General features: G+C 41.6%; 1 protein-coding gene across 7 annotated transcripts in view; it reads left to right on the top strand.

The window, feature by feature from the left end:
• The window catches only part of pde2a (phosphodiesterase 2A), a 202,117-nt gene that overhangs the window by 149,336 nt on the left and 30,281 nt on the right, over window positions 1-22,500 (top strand). For all 7 annotated transcript variants that reach the window (XM_082179948.1, XM_082179947.1, XM_082179950.1 and 4 more), the window contains 4 exons: window positions 19,164-19,238; window positions 19,348-19,389; window positions 19,673-19,741; window positions 20,022-20,152. In XM_082179948.1, the coding sequence (XP_082036074.1) occupies window positions 19,164-19,238; window positions 19,348-19,389; window positions 19,673-19,741; window positions 20,022-20,152 (317 nt within the window). The remainder of the gene's footprint in view (window positions 1-19,163; window positions 19,239-19,347; window positions 19,390-19,672; window positions 19,742-20,021; window positions 20,153-22,500) is intronic.

The following is a 22,500-nucleotide window of genomic DNA, read 5'->3' as shown; positions in this document are numbered from 1 at the left end:
CTCCCTAAAACTCAAACCTTACGACAGAATCAGCACGATCGGTGATTGTTGTAAAATGCAGTCTAGCTACTGTTGCTAACTTGCGAGACGCGTTAAATAATTAAAAGAGCTATTAAAAGCACAAAATCTGCGCAAGAGATGTTCGCAAGGCGGCACGCGCTCCGAAACCGAAACCAAGACAAGCAAATTATAGCCTACTTTGGGTTTAATGTGCGTGTCTAAACGATCAAATGTACACAAAAGTATGTCAAAATGACCGGCTTGGAGATTCACTAAAAACTGTTTATGTCTTAAATGGACGTAGTTATGGAAATAGTTGGGAGAATATGGTGCATCAGATCAGTTGCAGATCTGCACTCGGTCTTAAAGGGGCCGCAGTAAACATGCGGACGATTGCGCCATTACTGCGAATCAAACAACAAGAGAAAAATCACTACAAAGCTCTTGAAAGAATAACTTCAGCTTTATTAAGCATTAATCTATTTATGAAAAATTATGCAGTGTTATTTTACATTTGATTACTTTATTAGATTTCTTTTTAGATTAATATATATATATATATATGTGTATATATATATATATATATATATATATATATATATATAAAAAACAAAAAGAACCGATAAGAATACAGTTAAAGTACCGGATCGATAAGCAGTATCGGTAAGAGTAGGAATACCGTTAAAACCCTTTACTCCCCGGTCAATGCTCCGACAACAGCCCAGACATGAAGCTACTTCAGCCACCATTCTCCCCAGTCCCTGGTAAGATGCCAAGCCCTGGTCTTTCGTCGGAGATGGCATCCGACTCAGAGACGGAGGTAGAGCCTATACCGCGCCTGAGCTAGAGACTCAAAATAGTTCGTTTGGCAGCTCAGTGAAGCACTTTAAATTTTTTTATTTTTTTTATTTACCTACACCTTATTCTTGTTTAAAATCATTTACATAATATGAATGTATATAGAGCGTGATAAAAAGGTGACCTTGAAATTGTGGCGTTAAAGGTGACGCGAGCCGAGAAAATTTTTCGGTGCACCCAAATTTTGTGCTGGTGCACCTAAATCAAAAAGTTAGGCGCACCAGTGCAACCAAGGCAAAAAGTTAGTCTGGAGCCCTGCTTTATAAGTCAGTAGCAATACCTTGTAATTAATACGGAGCTTTATAGGTAACCAATGCAGTGATGATAAAATCGGTTTTATATGATCATATTTTCTTGATCTCGTAAGAACTCTAGCGGCGGCATTTTGGACTAACTGTAGCTTGTTTATTGAGGATGCAGGACAACCAGCTAATAAAGCATTACAGTAATCCAGTCATGAATGCATGAACTAACTTTTCTGCATCAGAAACTGATGTTACGTAGCTTAGCAATGTTTCTAAGGTGGAAAAAGGCTGTTTTTGTAACATATGAAATATGATTTTCAAAAGACAGGTTGCAATCGAGTATAACACCCAGGTCTTTTACTGTAGAGGATAAAGTAACAGGACATCCTATGATGTTAAAGTTGTATTGTGCGAGGTTTTGTGGGCGTTTTTTTGAACCGATAAGTATTACCTCTGTCTTGTCTGGATTTAATAAAAGAAAATTATCTTTTACACGTTATACTTTTATATCTTTAACACACTCTGTCAATTTGGAAAATTTAGCGTTTTCATCCGGCCGTGATGAAATATATATTTGAGTGTCATCAGCATAACAATGGAAACTAATTCCATGTTTCCTTATAATATTTCCAAGTGGCATCATATATATTGAGAATAACAGAGGGCCTAACACAGATCCCTGCGGCACTCCATAGTTTACTGGAGTTATGATCGATTTTTCTCCATTTAAATAGACAAAATGGTAGCGGTCAGATAGGTATGATTTGAACCAGCTTAATGCTTGTCCTTGAACACCAGTATAATTTTGTAGTCGATCTAAGAGTATTGTGTGATCTATAGTATCGAACGCAGCACTAAGATCAAGTAAAACTAGTATTGAGATACAGCCTTGGTCAGAAGCTAAAAGTAAATCATTTGTGATTTTAACGAGCGCAGTTTCAGTGCTATGATGCGGTCTGAATCCAGACTGAAACTTTTCATAGATATCATTTTGTTGCAAGAAAGAGCCCAGTTGAGCGGACACCACTTTTTCTAATATTTTAGACATAAATGGAAGATTTGAAATGGGTCTATAATTTGCTAGATTATTATGATCTAATTGTGGTTTCTTAATGAGAGGTTTTATAACTGCCAGTTTAAATGTTCTTGGAACATGACCTAAAGATAAAGACGAGTTAATAATATTGAGGAGAGGCTCTTCCACTACAGGTAACACTTCTTTCAGTAGTTTAGTTGGTATAGGATCTAATAAACATGTTGTTGTTTTAGATGAAGTGATACGTTTATTTAACTCTTTTTGTTCTATAGTTGTAAAGCACTGTAATTGTTCTTGCGGGGTGATAATTGAAGCTGAATTATAAGGCGCGATTGAAGATTGAACGTTTACAATTGTGGTTCTGATGCTTTCTATTTTCTCAGTGAAGAAGTTCATGAAATCATTACTACTGAACTGTAACGGGATATTTTGTTCGGGTGACGTCTGTTTATTTGTTAGTCTAGCCACGGTGTTAAATAAAAACCTTGGATTGTTTTGGTTGTTTTCTATTAGTTTGCGGAGGTGCTCAGCCCTGGCCGCTTTTAGGGCCTTTTTATAACGTGACATACTGTCTTTCCACGCGATTCTAAAGACCTCTAAATTAGTTTGTTTCCATTTACGCTCTAAAATACGGGTTTCTCTCTTTAAAACATGCGTAGTATTGTTATACCATGGTGCTTTATTTTTCTCTCTGACCTTTTTTAATTTAATAGGTGCAACCACATCCAATGTTCTAGAGAGAATGGTGCTCATAGTGCTAGTTAGTTCTTCTAGTTCATCTGTTTGTTTGGGTTCAGGCAGCAGCTGAGACAGATTAGATAAACAATTTGAGAAATTATCTATGGTGGATGGGAGGATTGTTCTGCCTGGTTGATAACGCGACGCCGCATGACATATTACAGCAGTACGTAATATGCAAGTTACCATGTAGTGATCAGTGACATCATCACTTGTGGAATGATATCTATATCGGTTGGATCGGTTCCATGTGATATAATTAAATCGAGTGTATGATTAAGACGATGTGTTGGTCCGGTGACGTTTTGCTTGACCCCAAATGAATGTAATAAATCTGTAAACGCAGCTCCTAACGCATCATTTGGATTATCTACGTGTATGTTAAAATCTCCAACAATTAATGCTTTATCGACATTGACTAATAGGTCTGAGAGAAAATCTGCAAACTCTTTTAGGAAATCAGCGTAAGGCCCTGGCGGTCTATATACGGTAGCCAAGGCTAGAGATAATAGGGATGTTTTTCTAACATCTAAGAGCGTAACATTTAGTACAAGTACTTCAAATGAAATAAACTTATAACCCGTTTTCTGAGTAACATTGAGAATATCTCTATAGATGGTTGCAACACCGCTGCCACGACCAATCAGACGGGGCTCATGCTTATAACAGTATCCAGGAGGAGTAGACTCATTAATACCGAAATAATAATTTGGTTTAAGCCAGGTTTCAGTAAGGCAAAGTACATCGAAGCTATTATCTGTGACTATTTCATTTACAATAACTGCCTTAGGTGTGAGTGATCTAATGTTTAGAAGACCTAGCTTTAGAAATAATTTTTGTTTACTAATAGCAACATTTTCTGTTTTAATAACAATTAGATTTTTCCTAGATCCTGCATTAGATTTATTATTTGATCTCACTAAACGAGGAATAGACACGGTTTCTATGCAATGTTCTACACTAGTATTTATATCAGTTAAATTGGTGCAGCAGAGACTATGATTTGGACTTTTGGTTACTAGTCAAAGGGTATTTAACATTTTGGAGATGTTATCCGACAGAAGATCCGCTCCGAATCTGCTTGGGTGTAAGCCATCAGCACGGAAAAGCCTAGGACGCTCCCAAAACAGATTCCAATTATTTACAAAGAGCAGTTTCTGCGCATTGCACCATGACATTAACCATTCATTTAGCGCAAATAATCTGCTGAACTTTTCATGCCCTAATCGGTACGTGGGAAGCGGTCCTGACACAATGATCGTTGTTTCAGGCGATGTGCTGCGTACCGTATCGATCAGATTCCTGAAGTCTTTCTTCAGAACCTCCGTCTGGCGCAGCCTGATGTCGTTCACTCCCGCGTGCAGGACCACAGTTCCGACGCGCTCGTCACCGTTCAGAATTTCGGGAACGCGAGCAGCGATTTCAGAAACACGAGCACCAGGAAAGCAGTGACTGTGCACCTTACTTTTACCTAACGTAGCGTGTACGTGCCGAACAATGGAATCGCCGATGATCACAGCATCGCGTTCTGTTTCGCGAAGAGGGAAGAAGCGGTTTTGTGTGGATAACTCGAAAACCGGGAGGGTCGGAAAAAAGTCTTGGTCTAAACCTGACTCGCGTCTTCCGCTGCGGAACCACCCAGGCTTCGTGGTGGCGTGTTGGAGCCGGAGTGAACGAGACCATGGCTGATCGCGACCGATGCTGAGGAACGCACGGAGTAGACGCGGTCGGAGTCAGCGGGTTAGTAACGTTAAACACTGATTTGTGTGCATCGGCGCGTGATGTTTCAAGAGCCAAACACCGGTCTCTCAGCTCGGCCTGTCTCAATAAAAGGTCGTGGATCTGTTTCTCAACAGCTTCCAGCTCAGACTGCAGTGCGTGCAGCTCAAATGTGTCCTCACCTGCACCAAACGGTAGACTACTTACATCTGATATATTCGCCATTTTAACAGATGGACAGTGAGTTAGCAATGAAGCTACCAGTGATGCTATCAATATTAATACTAATTTATGACTGAAGTCTTGGATATAATCCGTGTTTTTTTTGGTGGTAGGGGTGTAGAGTAGACGCACGATAGGCGAAATTTTTTTGGGGGTTTGTAAGTGAGTGTGGAGAAGACGCGTTCAGCCGTGATCCACGGACGTAACCTTTAAGAGTATGCAGCGTTGGATCACATGTGTGTGTAGTGAGTTACAGCCGAGTAGATGCGTGTTGTGTAGTGAGTTACAGCAGAGCTGATGTGTGTGTGTAGTGAGTTACAGCCGAGTAGATGTGTGTGTTGTGTAGTGTGTTACAGCAGAGTTGATGTGTGTGTGTGTGTGTGTGTGTGTGTGTGTGTGTGTGTGTGTGTGTGTGTGTGTGTAGTGAGTTACAGCAGAGTTGATGTGTGTGTTGTGTAGTGAGTTACAGCAGAGCTGATGTGTGTGTTGTGTAGTGAGTTACAGCAGAGCTGATGTGTGTTGTGAGTTACAGCAGAGTTGATGTGTGTGTTGTGTAGTGAGTTACAGCAGAGCTGATGTGTGTTGTGAGTTACAGCAGAGTTGATGTGTGTGTTGTGTAGTGAGTTACAGCAGAGCTGATGTGTATGTTGTGTAGTGAGTTACAGCAGAGCTGATGTGTGTTGTGAGTTACAGCAGAGTTGATGTGTGTGTTGTGTAGTGAGTTACAGCAGAGCTGATGTGTGTTGTGAGTTACAGCAGACTTGATGTGTGTGTTGTGTAGTGAGTTACAGCAGAGCTGATGTGTATGTTGTGTAGTGAGTTACAGCCGAGTTGATGTGTGTTGTGTAGTGAGTTACAGCAGAGTTGATGTGTGTGTGTAGTGAGTTACAGCAGAGTTGATGTGTGTGTTGTGTTGTGAGTTACAGCAGAGTTGATGTGTGTGTGTAGTGAGTTACAGCAGAGTTGATGTGTGTGTGTAGTGAGTTACAGCAGAGTTGATGTGTGTGTGTAGTGAGTTACAGCAGAGTTGATGTGTGTGTGTAGTGAGTTACAGCAGAGCTGATGTGTGTTGTGAGTTACAGCAGAGTTGATGTGTGTGTTGTGTAGTGAGTTACATCAGAGTTGATGTGTGTTGTGTAGTGAGTTACAGCAGAGTTGATGTGTGTGTGTGTAGTGAGTTACAGCAGAGCTGATGTGTGTTGTGAGTTACAGCAGAGTTGATGTGTGTGTTGTGTAGTGAGTTACATCAGAGTTGATGTGTGTTGTGTAGTGAGTTACAGCAGAGTGGATGTGTGTGTGTGTGTGTGTGTGTGTGTGTGTGTGTGTGTGTGTGTGTGTGTGTGTGTGTGTGTGTGTGTGTGTGTGGTGAGTTACAGCAGAGCTGATGTGTGTTGTGAGTTACAGCAGAGTTGATGTGTGTGTGTAGTGAGTTACATCAGAGTTGATGTGTGTTGTGTAGTGAGTTACAGCAGAGCTGATGTGTGTGTGTGTAGTGAGTTACAGCAGAGTTGATGTGTGTTGTGTAGTGAGTTACAACAGAGCTGATGTGTGTTGTGTAGTGAGTTACAGCAGAGCTGATGTGTGTGTTGTGTAGTGAGTTACAGCAGAGCTGATGTGTGTGTTGTGTAGTGAGTTACAGCAGAGCTGATGTGTGTTCTGTAGTGAGTTACAGCAGAGTTGATGTGTGTTGTGTAGTGAGTTACAGCAGAGCTGATGTGTGTGTGTGTGTGTGTAGTGAGTTACAGCAGAGTTGATGTGTGTTGTGTAGTGAGTTACAGCAGAGCTGATGTGTGTGTTGTGTAGTGAGTTCCAGCAGAGCTGATGTGTGTGTTGTGTAGTGAGTTACTGCAGAGCTGATGTGTGTTGTGTAGTGAGTTCCAGCAGGGCTGATGTGTGTGTTGTGTAGTGAGTTACAGCAGAGTTGATGTGTGTTGTGTAGTGAGTTACAGCAGAGCTGATGTGTGTTGTGTAGTGAGTTACAGCAGAGTTGATGTGTGTTGTGTAGTGAGTTACAGCAGAGCTGATGTGTGTGTGTGTAGTGAGTTACAGCAGAGTTGATGTGTGTTGTGTAGTGAGTTACAGCAGAGCTGATGTGTGTGTTGTGTAGTGAGTTACAGCAGAGCTGATGTGTGTGTGTGTGTGTGTGTGTGTAGTGAGTTACAGCAGAGCTGATGTGTGTGTGTGTGTGTGTGTGTGTGTGTGTGTGTGTGTGTGTGTAGTGAGTTACAGCAGAGCTGATGTGTGTGTGTGTAGTGAGTTACAGCAGAGTTGATGTGTGTTGTGTAGTGAGTTACAGCAGAGCTGATGTGTGTTGTGTAGTGAGTTACTGCAGAACTGATGTGTGTGTTGTGTAGTGAGTTACAGCAGAGCTGATGTGTGTTGTGTAGTGAGTTGCTGCAGAGCTGATGTGTGTGTTGTGTAGTGAGTTACAGCAGAGCTGATGTGTGTGTTGTGTAGTGAGTTACAGCAGAGCTGATGTGTGTGTGTGTGTAGTGAGTTACAGCAGAGCTGATGTGTGTGTTGTGTAGTGAGTTACAGCAGAGTTGATGTGTGTTGTGTAGTGAGTTACAGCAGAGCTGATGTGTGTTGTGTAGTGAGTTACTGCAGAACTGATGTGTGTGTTGTGTAGTGAGTTACAGCAGAGCTGATGTGTGTTGTGTAGTGAGTTACTGCAGAGCTGATGTGTGTGTTGTGTAGTGAGTTACAGCAGAGCTGATGTGTGTTGTGTAGTGAGTTACAGCAGAGCTGATGTGTGTTGTGTAGTGAGTTACAGCAGAGCTGATGTGTGTGTTGTGTAGTGAGTTACAGCAGAGCTGATGTGTGTGTGTGTAGTGAGTTACAGCAGAGCTGATGTGTGTGTTGTGTAGTGAGTTACAGCAGAGTTGATGTGTGTTGTGTAGTGAGTTACAGCAGAGTTGATGTGTGTTGTGTAGTGAGTTACAGCAGAACTGATGTGTGTGTTGTGTAGTGAGTTACAGCAGAACTGATGTGTGTGTTGTGTAGTGAGTTACAGCAGAACTGATGTGTGTGTTGTGTAGTGAGTTAGAGCAGAGCTGATGTGTGTGTTGTGTAGTGAGTTACTGCAGAGCTGATGTGTGTGTTGTGTAGTGAGTTACAGCAGAGCTGATGTGTGTTGTGTAGTGAGTTACAGCAGAGCTGATGTGTGTGTTGTGTAGTGAGTTACAGCAGAGCTGATGTGTGTTGTGTAGTGAGTTACAGCAGAGCTGATGTGTGTTGTGTAGTGAGTTACATCAGAGTTGATGTGTGTTGTGTAGTGAGTTACAGCAGAGCTGGTGTGTGTGTGTGTAGTGAGTTACAGCAGAGTTGATGTGTGTTGTGTAGTGAGTTACAGCAGAGCTGATGTGTGTGTTGTGTAGTGAGTTACAGCAGAGCTGATGTGTGTTCTGTAGTGAGTTACAGCAGAGTTGATGTGTGTTGTGTAGTGAGTTACAGCAGAGCTGATGTGTGTGTGTGTGTGTGTGTGTGTGTGTGTGTGTGTGTGTAGTGAGTTACAGCAGAGTTGATGTGTGTTGTGTAGTGAGTTACAGCAGAGTTGATGTGTGTTGTGTAGTGAGTTACAGCAGAACTGATGTGTGTGTTGTGTAGTGAGTTACAGCAGAGCTGATGTGTGTGTTGTGTAGTGAGTTCCAGCAGAGCTGATGTGTGTTCTGTAGTGAGTTACAGCAGAGTTGATGTGTGTTGTGTAGTGAGTTACAGCAGAGCTGATGTGTGTTCTGTAGTGAGTTACAGCAGAGTTGATGTGTGTTGTGTAGTGAGTTACAGCAGAGCTGATGTGTGTGTGTGTGTGTGTGTGTGTGTGTGTGTGTGTGTGTGTGTGTGTGTGTGTGTGTGTGTGTAGTGAGTTACAGCAGAGTTGATGTGTGTTGTGTAGTGAGTTACAGCAGAGTTGATGTGTGTTGTGTAGTGAGTTACAGCAGAGCTGATGTGTGTGTTGTGTAGTGAGTTCCAGCAGAGCTGATGTGTGTGTTGTGTAGTGAGTTACAGCAGAGCTGATGTGTGTGTTGTGTAGTGAGTTCCAGCAGAGCTGATGTGTGTGTTGTGTAGTGAGTTACAGCAGAGCTGATGTGTGTGTTGTGTAGTGAGTTCCAGCAGAGCTGATGTGTGTGTTGTGTAGTGAGTTCCAGCAGAGCTGATGTGTGTGTTGTGTAGTTCTCGAGAGCTCAACGCCTCCAGCTCCTCGTGAAGGTCATCGTGCTTTCACTGATGTACAGTCCCTCCGGACTCTTATTCAATTACAGCAACTCAAAGACATACGCTCACAGAACAATTATCCTCAGTCACGAGTCAAACACACACACACACACACACACACACACACACACACACACACACACACACACACACGCTTTTCTATTCATTGTCATTAGACTTTGTCCTGAGAGAGAACGGATTGGTTTCCAAAACTAGTGAGCTGCCTACATAGACACCATGTAAGACATAACACAAGTATTGACCACAGCTTAGAAACCTAGTGATGCCCTAGACACCAGAACACCACAGACATGCACTAACCCGACTGAGTGAACATCTAGCTGAGCTGAGTTTATCTGACATCAAAAGTAGCAATAAAGTAGCACAACTTATTTGTCAAGGATAACACATTAAAGTTGCATTAACTTATTTCCATTGTGGTCCTTGATTTTTTTTTGTAACTAGACATTTTCATAACAAACCCCCCCAAAAAAACAACAAAAAAGTAATGTCCTAGCAACCACATGTTAACGCACTAAAACAAAAAAAGCTGTGCTCCCTGTTACAAAATGTATCATTATGCTGGTGTTTGTGACACTTAGAGGAGAGAAAACACCATTAGCTTTAGATACAAACACAATATAAGATAAACACCATTAGATATAAACACAATATAAGATAAACACCATTAGACATAAACACAAAATAAGATAAACACCATTAGATATAAACACAATAGAAGATAAACACCATTAGATATAAACACAATATAAGATAAACACCATTAGACATAAACACAATATAAGATAAACAGCATTAGATATAAACACAATAGAAGATAAACACCATTAGATATAAACACAATAGAAGATAAACAGCATTAGATATAAAAACAATAGATATAAACACAATAGAAGATAAACACCATTAGATATAAACACAATAGAAGATAAACACCATTAGATATAAACACAATATAAGATAAACACCATTAGACATAAACACAATATAAGATAAACAGCATTAGATATAAACACAATATAAGATAAACACCATTAGACATAAACACAATATAAGATAAACAGCATTAGATATAAACACAATATAAGATAAACACCATTAGACATAAACACAATATAAGATAAACAGCATTAGATATAAACACAATAGAAGATAAACAGCATTAGATATAAACACAATAGAAGATAAACAGCATTAGATATAAACACAATAGATATAAACACAATAGAAGATAAACACCATTAGATATAAACACAATAGAAGATAAACACCATTAGATATAAACACAATATAAGATAAACACCATTAGATATAAACACAATAGAAGATAAACACCATTAGATATAAACACAATAGATATAAACACAATAGAAGATATAAACACAATAGATATAAACACAATAGATATAAACACAATAGAAGATAAACACCATTAGATATAAACACAATAGAAGATAAACAGCATTAGATACAAACACAATAGAAGATAAACACCATTAGATATAAACACAATAGAAGATAAACAGCATTAGATATAAACACAATAGAAGATAAACAGCATTAGATATAAACACAATAGAAGTCAATGGAAGATACGAGAACAAGCGCAGCCGGATCAGCAGATGGTTTATCGCGTCTGACCCGCGTTTGTTTGGACCCGGGCATTTGATTTATGTGCTCACTTACAGGTCATTATGTTTATTGCTGCACGCTGCTAGGAAATGAAAGTGTGTGTGTGTGTGTGTGTGTGTGTGTGAGTGAGAGAGAGAGAGAGAGAGAGAGAGAGAGAGAGAGAGAGAGATTTGTGTTCTACAGGTCAGTGCCTAAAGGATCATTCGCATAATATAAAAGCTTATCTGTATTTATTCACATTGAAGCAAGGAAACACACACACACACACACACACACACACACACACACACACACACACACACACACACACACACACACACACACACACACACACACACACACTCACTCACACTCAGACACTCATAGAAACACACACACTCTCTCTTTCACACACACACACACACACACACACACACACACACACACACACACACAGCGTGCAGCAATAAACATAATGACCTATCAGTGACCGATTCTTTATTTACGAATAGTGCTTTAGTTTAGTTTAGGGAGGAATGCTTTATGTGGAATGAATATTAATGTTTGAATGATGGATGTTTTTGGTGGGTTGATGTTGCAGCAGTTCTCTCATCTAAGGCCACTTTATCCTACGGGAGACAGTAAAAACTACCTTGACTTGACTTGACTCTCAAACACACACACACACTCAAACTCTTAAACACACAAACTCACACACACACACTCACACTCTCTCTCTCTCTCACACACGTTACGTAAGAACTGACTGGCGCAGTGGGATCTCTCGCCTGAGAGCAAAAACAAGCCACTGCACAGTGGCAAGTGAGATTTGTATGGCAAGCCGTTCCCCGTATATGCAACTCAGCTCTTCGGTTCGGAGCGAGCGGTCGAACGCTTCAGCGCTCTGCGGACGACTTCTGTGTGCACTGACACAGAACAGAAGCTCTGGGTGGGGAGATGGCGTAGTCGGCAGGTGTTGCATGAAAGAGCAAACGTGCACAGCTATAAGTGCGACACTATGATTTCACCCATTGGCGCTTCAACCAATAAAAGAGCAGTTTCCCTAAAAGGGCAAGTTGCATCTTTTTTTTTTTCTTTTTTTTTTTTTTTAACCTCCACCCCCCCTCTTCGGAGGACAGCTTTATTATTATTTTTTTTTTATTTTTTTTTTAAGTACATACACAATATGTTACATTCAAATTACATTTATAGTCATTGCATTTAACTGTTGTCCTACCATAAACTTTCACCATGTTTTAGTTGGATCCTGGATCCTTATAAGGTCATGGGGGATTAGAGCACCACATACAGAGTGAAACACATAACACTTCTTTTTCTTCTTTTCCCTCGATGCTGAACTCATTGTTCTTCTTTTACATTGTCCTTCAGTGGTCCTGATGCAGAGTGACTCCAGCGATCAGAATGAGTCTGAGGGCCCTATTTTAACGATCTGAAACGCAAGTGTCAAGCGCAAAGCGCAAGTAACTTTGTGGGCGGGTGTCGGCGCTGTTGCTATTTTCCCGGCGGGATAAATGACTCTTGCGCCAGGCGCAAATCTAAAATGGGTTGGTCTGAAGTAGCTTCATTATTCATAGGTGTGGTTTGGGCGTAACGTGAAATAAACCAATCAGAGCGTCATCTCACATTCCCTTTAAGAGCAGATGCGCTTTTTCCATAGCGGATTGCTATTGTAACGGCGGATTTGCCAGACGCGCGCCAGGAGCGCTTCACAGCCAAGGAGAGCAACGCTCTCGTCACGGCCGTAAAAGAGAGAAGTTACATTGAAATGGAGAAACCCACCCAAATTAACTTTGGTTAAACAGGCGTATGATAATTTGGGTAAATGTGTAAGCTAGATGTATGCTTTTATAATAAATTGTCTATCTATCTATCTATCTATCTATCTATCTATCTATCTATCTATCTGTCTATCTGTCTATCTATCTATCTATCTATCTATCTATCTATCTATCTATCTATCGTAATAATGTATGATTTGCAAAAATGAAAACTGCCGCTTCTGTGTAGATGAGAGAATCAAAGTGTATGCGCGTTGTGCACACGCTACATTGATTATGGCCAAGCATGCGCCCTTAAAATAGCATATGAATAACATGCGCAATGCGCCACTGATTTTAAACTATTTTTTCCTGGTTAGTGGCGCAATTGTTTTCTAAACCTGCAAAATAGCAAGAAGGAACATTTGCGCCGGAACACGCCTCCTCTTTGCGCTGAACCGCCCCCGGGAGCGCAAGTGTATTTCCTAACTTACCGACGTGCTTCTGTGGAGGGAAAAGTCCGCTTTGCGCGGGTGCAAAATAGGAATGATATATATGCGTCGGTGTACAAAGTCACTTGCGCTGGGTGCAAGATAGGGCCCTGAGTCTTGAAGTGGTATTTTAGTGAGTTGCTCCAAAGGTTCGGAACCAAGACTGGAATAAGACCTGTAACTTGACTGCTCTGGCTTAGGAAAGACCAGGAATCTAGACTGCCGGGACACAGACTGGTAACGGGCTTGTGCTGACTGCAGGCCACTGGTCTGGTCCACAGACTGGTAACGGGCTTGTGCTGCCTGCAGACTGCTGGGCTGGGACACAGACTGGTAACGGGATTGTGCAGACTGCTGGACTGGGACACAGACTGAGAGCTGGATTGTGCTGACTGCAGGCCACTGGGCTGGTCCACAGACTGGTAACGAGCTTGTGCTAACTGCAGGCCACTGATCTGGTCCACAGACTGGTAACGAGCTTGTGCTAACTGCAGACTGCTGGGCCGGGACACAGGCTGGTATCGGGCTTGTGCTGACTGCAGACTGCTGGGCTGGGACACAGACTGGTAACGGCCTTGTGCTGCCTGCAGACTGCTGGACTGAGACACAGACTGGTAACGGGCTTGTGCTGCCTGCAGACTGCTGGGCCGGAACACAGACTGGTAACTGGATTATGCTGACTGCAGACTGCTGGGCTGGTCCACAGACTGGTAACGGGCTTGTGCTGGCTACAGGCCACTGATCTGGTCCACAGACTGATAACGTGCTTGTGCTGACTGATGGGCCGGGACACAGGCTGGTAACAGGATTGTGCTGACTGCAGAATGCTGGGCTAGTCCACAGGATGGTAACGGGCTTGTGCTGACTGCAGACTGCTGGGCTGGGATACAGACTGGTAACGGGCTTGTGCTGCCTGCAGACTACTAGGCCAGGACACAGACTGGGAACGGGATTGTGCTGACTGCAGGCCGCTGATCTGGGACACAGACTGGTAACGGGCTTGTGCTGCCTGCAGACTGCTGGGCCGGAACACAGACTGGTAACTGAATTGTGCTGACTGCAGACTGCTGGGCTGGTCCACAGACTGGTAACGGGCTTGTGCTGACTACAGGCCACTGATCTGGTCCACAGACTGATAACGTGCTTGTGCTGACTGCAGACTGATGGGCCGGGACACAGGCTGGTAACGGGATTGTGCTGACTGCAGAATGCTAAGCTAGTCCACAGAATGGTAACGGGCTTGTGCTGACTGCAGGCCGCTGATCTGGGACACAGACTGGTAACGGGCTTGTGCTGCCTGCAGACTGCTGGGCTGGAACACAGACTAGTAACAGGCTTGTGCTGACTGCAGACTGCTGGGCTGGGACACAGACTGGTAGTGGGCTTGTGCTAAATGCAGGCCACTAGGATGGTCCACAGACTGTGAGCTGGCTTAGGCGGGTTGTTGGATGCCAGATTGATCCACAGACTGTGAGCTGGCTTGAGCTGGTTGTTGAATACCAGACTGGTCCACAGACCAGTAACGGGCCTGTGCTGACTACAGACTGCTGGGCTGGGACACAGACTGGTAACAGAATTGGGCTGACTGCAGGCTGCTGATCTGCGACACAGACTGAGAGCTGGTTTGCGCTGACTGCAGGCCAGTAGACTGGTCCACAGACTGGTAACGGGCTTATGCTGACTGCAGACTGCTCGGGTGGGACACAAACTGGTAACGGGAATGTGCTGACTGCAGGCCGCTGATCTGGGACACAGACTGGGAGCTGGTTTGCACTGACGACAGGCCACTGGGCTGGTCCGCGGACTGGTAGCAGACTTGTGCTGACTGCAGACTGCTGGGCTGGGACACCACGACTGGTAACGGGCAAGTTGCATCTTTCTAAAGATGGCGTTCCAGCCGTGTGTTTGCTGGCCCGTCTGACAGCCACGATCCCTGCCTCACGTGTCTCGGCCGTAAGCATGCTGAGGCAGCGTCCGGTGATGATCGGGTTCCCTGTGTGGGACCATGACCATCGCAATGTTGAGATCGAGACTCCAGTACCTTGACAAAGGTCCCATCTGTTATTCCCCGTTCTGAGTCCGCTTCAGTTAATACGCAGGGTGATCTGAGGCTTATAGTGGGATCTCTCCCGCACAGGCCTCCCAATTCTCCGGCACATCTCAGGCTGTGGAGTCTCCGGGTGAGGATGCGGATCCTTCTCATGACGGACCCAACGTCTCATTTGAGGCGCCGTCAAGTCAACCACCTTTATTTTTTACAGTGCAGAGTGTCTCAAAGCAGCTTTACAGAGATAACAGGAAGATAATGCAACAAAGTTTGTGTCTAGAAGAAAATAGCGTCACAGTCCAGCTTAAAGAAGTTCAGTGATGATTCATTTTTGTTGTTAAAAAAAAAAGTTATTAATTTAGTTCATGTATATATATACAGCCGCTCTGGAGAAAACCGTGATGTCATCGTCCAGCTCAGTTCAGTTCTCATATAATGCTGTCAATACAGGCAAATCAATAATATTGTTGAATATTAAATGTCCAGTCCCATGCAGGACTAGAGTTGATAGCTTGAGTCTTCTGGGGTTGAAGACTCAGCAGTGTTTCCCCCTTTGAGAAGAGTAGCCCAGTTTGAGTCGGATCCTGAGTTGACTGCCCCTGGTCTGTCGTGAGTGTCGAGCGTCCGAACCCTCCACCCTGTCCCGAACGTTCACGGCTGGATAATTGGTATGTCTGAGGTCACGATGAGGATGGATGGATAGACGGATGGATGCATGAGGAGGTCATGAAGTTGAGGAAAGCACCTTTTACTGCCAGAAGTCGATTAGCTGCTTCCTCCGCTCTCACCGAACCTCAGAGATCAGTGGTGTGCTGTGGTGTTTTAAAATGAGGCCTCACATTATTTTATATATCAAATGTAAATTTTAGGTCCTTGTTACACTTAATTTTCCTGGTTAAATAAGCCTTACATAAAAAGAGAGACCAAATTAAATTCTATATTTTATTTTTACAGTATTTAATGTTCTATTTATATGTTTTTTATTATATATATATATATATTAGTGCTGTCAGTTAAACGCGTTATTAACGGCGTTAACGCAAACCCATTTTAACAGCCTCAATTTTTTCATTGCGAGATTAACATCTTTTTGGCCTAGCAAACTTTGTCGTTTTTTTCACACGCTGTTGCAACAACTAGTAACGTAAGAAAAACTACAACACCACACCGGATCTAGCTAGACCGGACACAGAACGACAGGCTCACACTTGTTTGGGCTCGCGAGCTGGCCAAAGAGTAGAAGGCTAACGTTACGTTTTGAGTGGATGGCGAGCGCAAGACGCCGAAATGGATGCCAATAAGATTCTGAATGGAAAGTTTACTTTTAAAAAGTTGCCAAATGGTTCCATTGACGAGACCAATGTGATCTGTGTGTTTTTTCGTTGTGAACCGAGCGATCATAGCAGCACGTCCAGTCTGAAACACCACTGGATGGCCAAGCACACACACAGCTGATGCGAACTCTCTGACACGATTATTTGCTCCAATGAGAATGTTAGTGTGAAATTGAACACTACAGTATATGCCAGTCTTGTTTACAAAAAAAACAAAAAAACAATTAAATATTTTAATCGTTTGACAGCACTAATATATATATTCGCGTCTGAGTCTGTGACCATTGTGTACAGGCTTAAAAAGAAAAGCTGAACATTAGTTCACAAATATATTTGTGGACTAATGTTCAGCTTTTCTTTTTAAGCCTGTACACAATGGTCACAGACTCAGACGCGAAGATGTTCCTTTGATTTCCTCAATCTGATTACTCACTAAAAGTCGCCCGAACCTGAATGTCACAGAGTTTGTGACTCTTGCCCCGCTTAGGGAAGTGGGCATTCGCATTCTCAACTCTCTCGACGACTGGCTCAATCTGGCTCACTCTTGAGATCTGTTGTGTGAACACAGGGACCTGGTGCTCCGGCACCTCATCCGCCTGGGATTTCAGGTCAACTAGGAAAAGAGAAAACTCTTCCCAGTGCAGAGAATCTTTTTGGACTCAGTAAACATGACGGCTCATCTCACGAGCGAGCGTGCTCAGTCAGTCCTGAACTAGCTGAATTCATTCAGCGGGAAGACAGCGGTTCCACTGAAACTATTTCAGAGGCTCCTGGGGATCATGGCATCCGCAACCGCTGTAACGGCACTCAGACTCTTTCAGCCCTTGGCATATCAATTGCCTTGAGTTGCTTGCAGTTCTTCTGGTTCAGCATATGCCTTGAAGTGGAGTCTGTTTACTTCCTGCAGGAAGGGTTGGAGCGAAGCCTGTCTCCCTCCACCTTGAAAGTGTATGTTGCTACTATTGCTGCACATCACGATGCAGTCGCCAGTAAGTCTTTGGGGAACCATGACCTGATCATCAGTTTCCTGAGAGGCGCGAGACTCCTCGGCCCTGCCTCATCCCCTCTTGGGATTCTCTGGTGTACAGCCCTACAGAGAGCTCCCTTTAAACCACTACAGTCAGTTGAGCTTAAGATCCCGTCTCTCAAGACAGCGCTCCTGACTGCGCTTACGTCTATCAGCGGTGAGGACCTGCATGCCATCGTCTTGGTGTACTAGGCGATCATCCTCGGGGTGAAGGCTCACTCCACTCGAGGTGCTGCTTCCTCCTGGACATCTGCAGATCTGCGGCTGGGCGACACCTAACACATTCATGAGATTCTACAATCTCCGGATGGATCCGGTTTCTTCCCGTATGTTGGGTACAAACAGGTGCTGTGTGGGAAGGCTAGCTTGGTGTCTTGCTTTCAGTGCCATTCCCCTCTGAAAGGGGGATACAAGTGCCTTATTTGCTCTCCAGGCGAGTTCCCCACCTGGCGAACCCTGGATGGAGTTTCCTCCCACATCCTTCGCTAGTCAGAGCCCTGTCCTGGGCCAGATGCTCCAGATGTTGTGATTCCCTCCTGGTGTTCCCATATGTGTGGGTAAACCTGTATCTTTCCCTGGGCTGTATTCTTATATTTGCTCCTTCAAAAAGCAAAAACATTGTTTTAATGGACTTTAAATAATAATAATAAGCAACAACTTTTAACTTTTAATAAGTTCCATGTTTGCCTTCAACAATTTAGTATTTGTTAGCATTTTTTAGCATTTAACATGATTAGCATTTGTTATCTTTGTAACTAAACATCACATGATGGAATAAAAGTAGTTTTCTTTTTGTTGTTTTATAATAATTTATTTAATAAAATTTTTTATTTTGTTTTTAAATTCAATTTTTTAAATTTTATTTTATTTTATTTTACTGCCTGTTTTTGTTGTGTCATGCATGAATGACATCCGTGACCTACACCTGCCGTACACACACACACACACACACACACACACACACACACACACACACACACACACACACGTAACCCCTTTCTGAGTTATTGCTGAACACAATTTAATCTCCAGAATGCAATAATCCCTGAAATGATATGATTACATTACGCCGTTCAATCTGAATTACGGAAAAACATTTTACGAATTGCTGGTTTGAGAAATGAATGTTGGCTGTCGAGTTTCCAGATAAATGACTTCAGAAGGTAAAGAGCCTGAACAGCCGTCTGCGTTTCTCTTTCTCCCGTTCGTCTTTCAGCTCCGCCTGACATGACGCTGGATTTGTTTGTGTTAATGTCTGATTTAATATCTCTCTGTCAGATCATTCTGCAGTTTAGTTTCCTATCTGTCCTCATTTTGTTTCCTGTTGTAAATGTATTATACCTAGATCTATCTCTCTAGTGTATTTATCATGTCTCAAGTGCAATGTTTTGAAGTATAAAAATGAATGCTTTCGAATGCATTGTTCGTTACAAACTGTTAAACTAGAACAATTTTTACAGGGAATATTGAAAATGGTTTAAAATAGCAAGGCTTGGAAATGTCATGGAAATTGATCAAATCTGATTGATTGATAAAAAAGTTCTATAAGGTTTCTTTACATTTTTGCCATATATTTCATTAACAAATAAAGATATTTATTATGATTTTACAGTTGCAACAATTAATAGTTGTACTAGTAAAATTGAACACAAATTCACACAAAAGTTTTTGTTTGATAAAAATGAACGTGTTTTATGTCGGTGTGACAGAAGTTGATGTATGAGATGGTGTGTAATCTGATCGACTGTGTTAAATAAGTAAACACACACACACACACACACACACAAAGTGCTCATGTCTGATGTGTGTGAATTTCTATTTCAGCTGCAGAAAGAAACTCAGTCGCAGTGCTGCTGTTTACTGCTGGTGTCTGAAGACAATCACCAACTCTTCTGTCAGGTAACACACACACACACACACACACACACTCACACACACACACACTCACACACACACTCACACACACTCACACACACACAGACACTCTTACAGTGTATTTTCTCTGCAGGTTGTTGGTGATAAAGTTTTGGAAGAGGAAATCAGTTTTCCAGTAAGTGTTTCTGTTGTGTGTCCTGTAACTCTGAACTGTGAAGTCTTGACGCTACAGCTGCGAGGTCATGGGTTTGAATCAGATCGAACGTATACCTTGAATGCGATGCAAGTCGCTTGGGATAATTGCATCTGCAAAAAACATAAATATAAATGTGTGTGTGAAAATGATCTCTCTCTCTCTCTCTCTCTCTCTCTCTCTCTCTCTCTCTCTCTCTCTCTCTCTCTCTCTCTCTCTCTCTCTCTCTCTCTCTCTCTCTCTCTCTCTCTCTCTCTCTCTGAAGCTCATGTTCGGTCGCTTCGGGCAGGTGGTGGAGACAAAGAAATCCATTACATTACAGGACGTCAGCCAGGTCGGTGTACACACACACACACACACACACACACACACACACACACACACACACAGCTGTTGCTAGTAATAATGCTTTTTCATTCATTCCCAGCTGACATCTCTCCAAAACCAGCTAATTATGACCACAGACTGACAGATCATCTGTGTTAAATAGGTTCAGCTGGCAGAGAAACTGTCACTATCCTTCACTTTAATCCGGATCAGACTCACACACACACACACACACACACACACACACACTGATGTATGACGGTTGTGTGCTGCTTGTGTGTGTGCAGGAGGAGCGTGGGTTATTGAGCAGTTTATTGGGGTTCGAGCCGAACTCGATGCTGTGTGTTCCTGTCATCAGTCAAGCCACGGGACAGGTGGTGGCGCTGGCGTGCACTTTCAACAAGCTCGGGGGACTGAGGTGTGCTAATCAACACAGGATCATGCCTTTAATCACAAATACAGTAAAACATTACAGTAATGTAAATCATCTGTTCTCTATGTGAATATACAGTGAAGTGTAATTTATTCCTGTGATCAAAGCTGAATGTTCAGCATCATTACTCCAGTCTTCAGTGTCACATGATCCTTCACAAATCACTCTAATATGATGATCTGATGATCAAGACACATTTATGATTATTATCAGTGTTGAAAACAGTTCATATTTCTGTGGAAATTGTGATACATTTAATTTGTCAGGATTCTTTGATGAGTAGAAAGTTCAAAAGAACAGCATTTGATTATTTATTTGATTGGGATAAAGCATTTTAATGAACATAAAGTATAAAATACAAATTGTAAACAAGCCGGATTATTAACATTGCTAATCTACATCCGCAGTCTCTAAGGCAGGAACACACAAGAACAGATACTCAGATATACACACAACACTACAAAGAGACAATATCCCAAACACATTATTAAAATGACTGAGATATATGTTTACTGGACTGATTGGTCATAAGCCACTTCTTCAGATGATCTTTAACAGTGTGAGAAGTAGAACGTGTTCTTGTTGTCTGTGGTAAACTACTCCAATATTTGCTCCCTATCACAGATAATACTTTCTCACCAAAAGATGTTGGCCTATACAGGTGAAACTCATTTTATTTCAGTAATTCAACTTAATAGGTGAAACTAATATATTATATAGACTCATTACATGCAAAGTGAGATATTTCAAGCCTTTAGTTGGTATAATATTGATGATTATGACTTACAACTTATGAAAATGTTCTACATTTCTGAGATTTTGAATTTGGGGTTTTCATAAGCTGTAAGTCATAATCAATATTATACCAACTAAAGGCTTGAAATATCTCACTTTGCATGTAATGAGTCTATATAATATATTAGTTTCACCTTTTAAGTTGAATTACTGAAATAAATGAACTTTTGCACGATATTCAAATTTTTCGAGTTTCACCTGTACAGTATATGGCACTTCACAGTCTAATCTAATGATAGACCTGGTACCAACACCACAATCTGTCCTCTGTTTTATTAACTCATTTAACGGAGGCCCATGCCAGACCTTATAAATAAAACAGGCACATTTAAACTAGAATGTTACAGTAATGAAATAAGAGTGTTTTTTTTATTTATTTTTTGCTTATCCAAGACTTTTATCGCCTTCTTATACAGTGATTCTATTAACTTTAGAGTCACCTATGAATGACCAACTATTAAAACAATACTGAATATGTGAAAAAATCATTGAACGTAAATACAACCTGGCAGCACCGACTTTCAAAAATGGCCTCATGTACTTAAAATGTACAACATTTGATAACTTTTTTACGTGACTTTTAAAAGTGCGAGTAGAATCCAAAGTAACCCCAAGCTACGCTCTACTAACTGTTTGGCAAACACTCACACACACAGTTCTTTTGTGTTCAATAATAACCCTGTCCTGGTAACCCAATCCTGAATATTGGTCATAGCCGAAGTCGAAGTAATCGAAGCTTTTTCAAAATTCTTTGCATGGGTAAAAATTACTAAATCATCTGCATATATACATCTGAATATTTATTTGAAATAGAATCTCTTGTAACATTTTAAATGTCTTTACTGTCACTAATGTAAAATGTTAATATATATGTTATACTGTATATACTAGCATTTATGATAATATTAGAATGTACATATTTGTGAAAAAATAATCAATGGAAAATTTTTAAACTTAATTTAAGATCAATTTGTAACCCATTCTGTTCTATTTTTAATGAACTTTTGACTTAGATAATCATTGATATTTTATTTTAAACGTTTATTGCTGCAACAAATAACAAAAACCCATAAATCATGGTTTTAAACAGTATTCACACATCAAAGTTTTGATAACAGGGTTGCAATAATCTCTTATAAAAGTTAAATATGTTAAAAAGTACAATGAAAACAGCTCATATAATATTTAGTTTGAGCTATTATAGTTGAACCTGTTTGTGTGTTCATGTGCAAAAACTTTCAATCAATCAATTTAATGCATCCTTGTCAAATAAAAGTATTAAAGCATATATTATATAATTTTACTGACACCAAACTTTTGAATTGTAGTGTATCATAGTTTCCACTTCTAAAACCTTTGACTGGTATTCCATCAGATGTTTAACAGAGTTTGTGTGCCAATAAACTCTGGCGTCTGAATCTGAACGAATGAAACGATGCAGACGGAGATTGAGTGTGTGTGTGTGTGTGTGTGTGTGTGTGTGTGTGTGTGTGTGTGTGTGTGTGTGTGTGTGTGTGTGTGTGTGTGTGTGTGTGTGT

Source organism: Leuciscus leuciscus (genome assembly GCF_965113295.1).
Source record: "Leuciscus leuciscus genome assembly, chromosome: 9".
NCBI classification, from domain to species: Eukaryota; Metazoa; Chordata; class Actinopteri; order Cypriniformes; family Leuciscidae; genus Leuciscus; species Leuciscus leuciscus.
The sequence above is the reverse complement of the archived record's forward strand: the minus strand, read 5'-3'. Positions and strand labels throughout refer to the sequence as shown.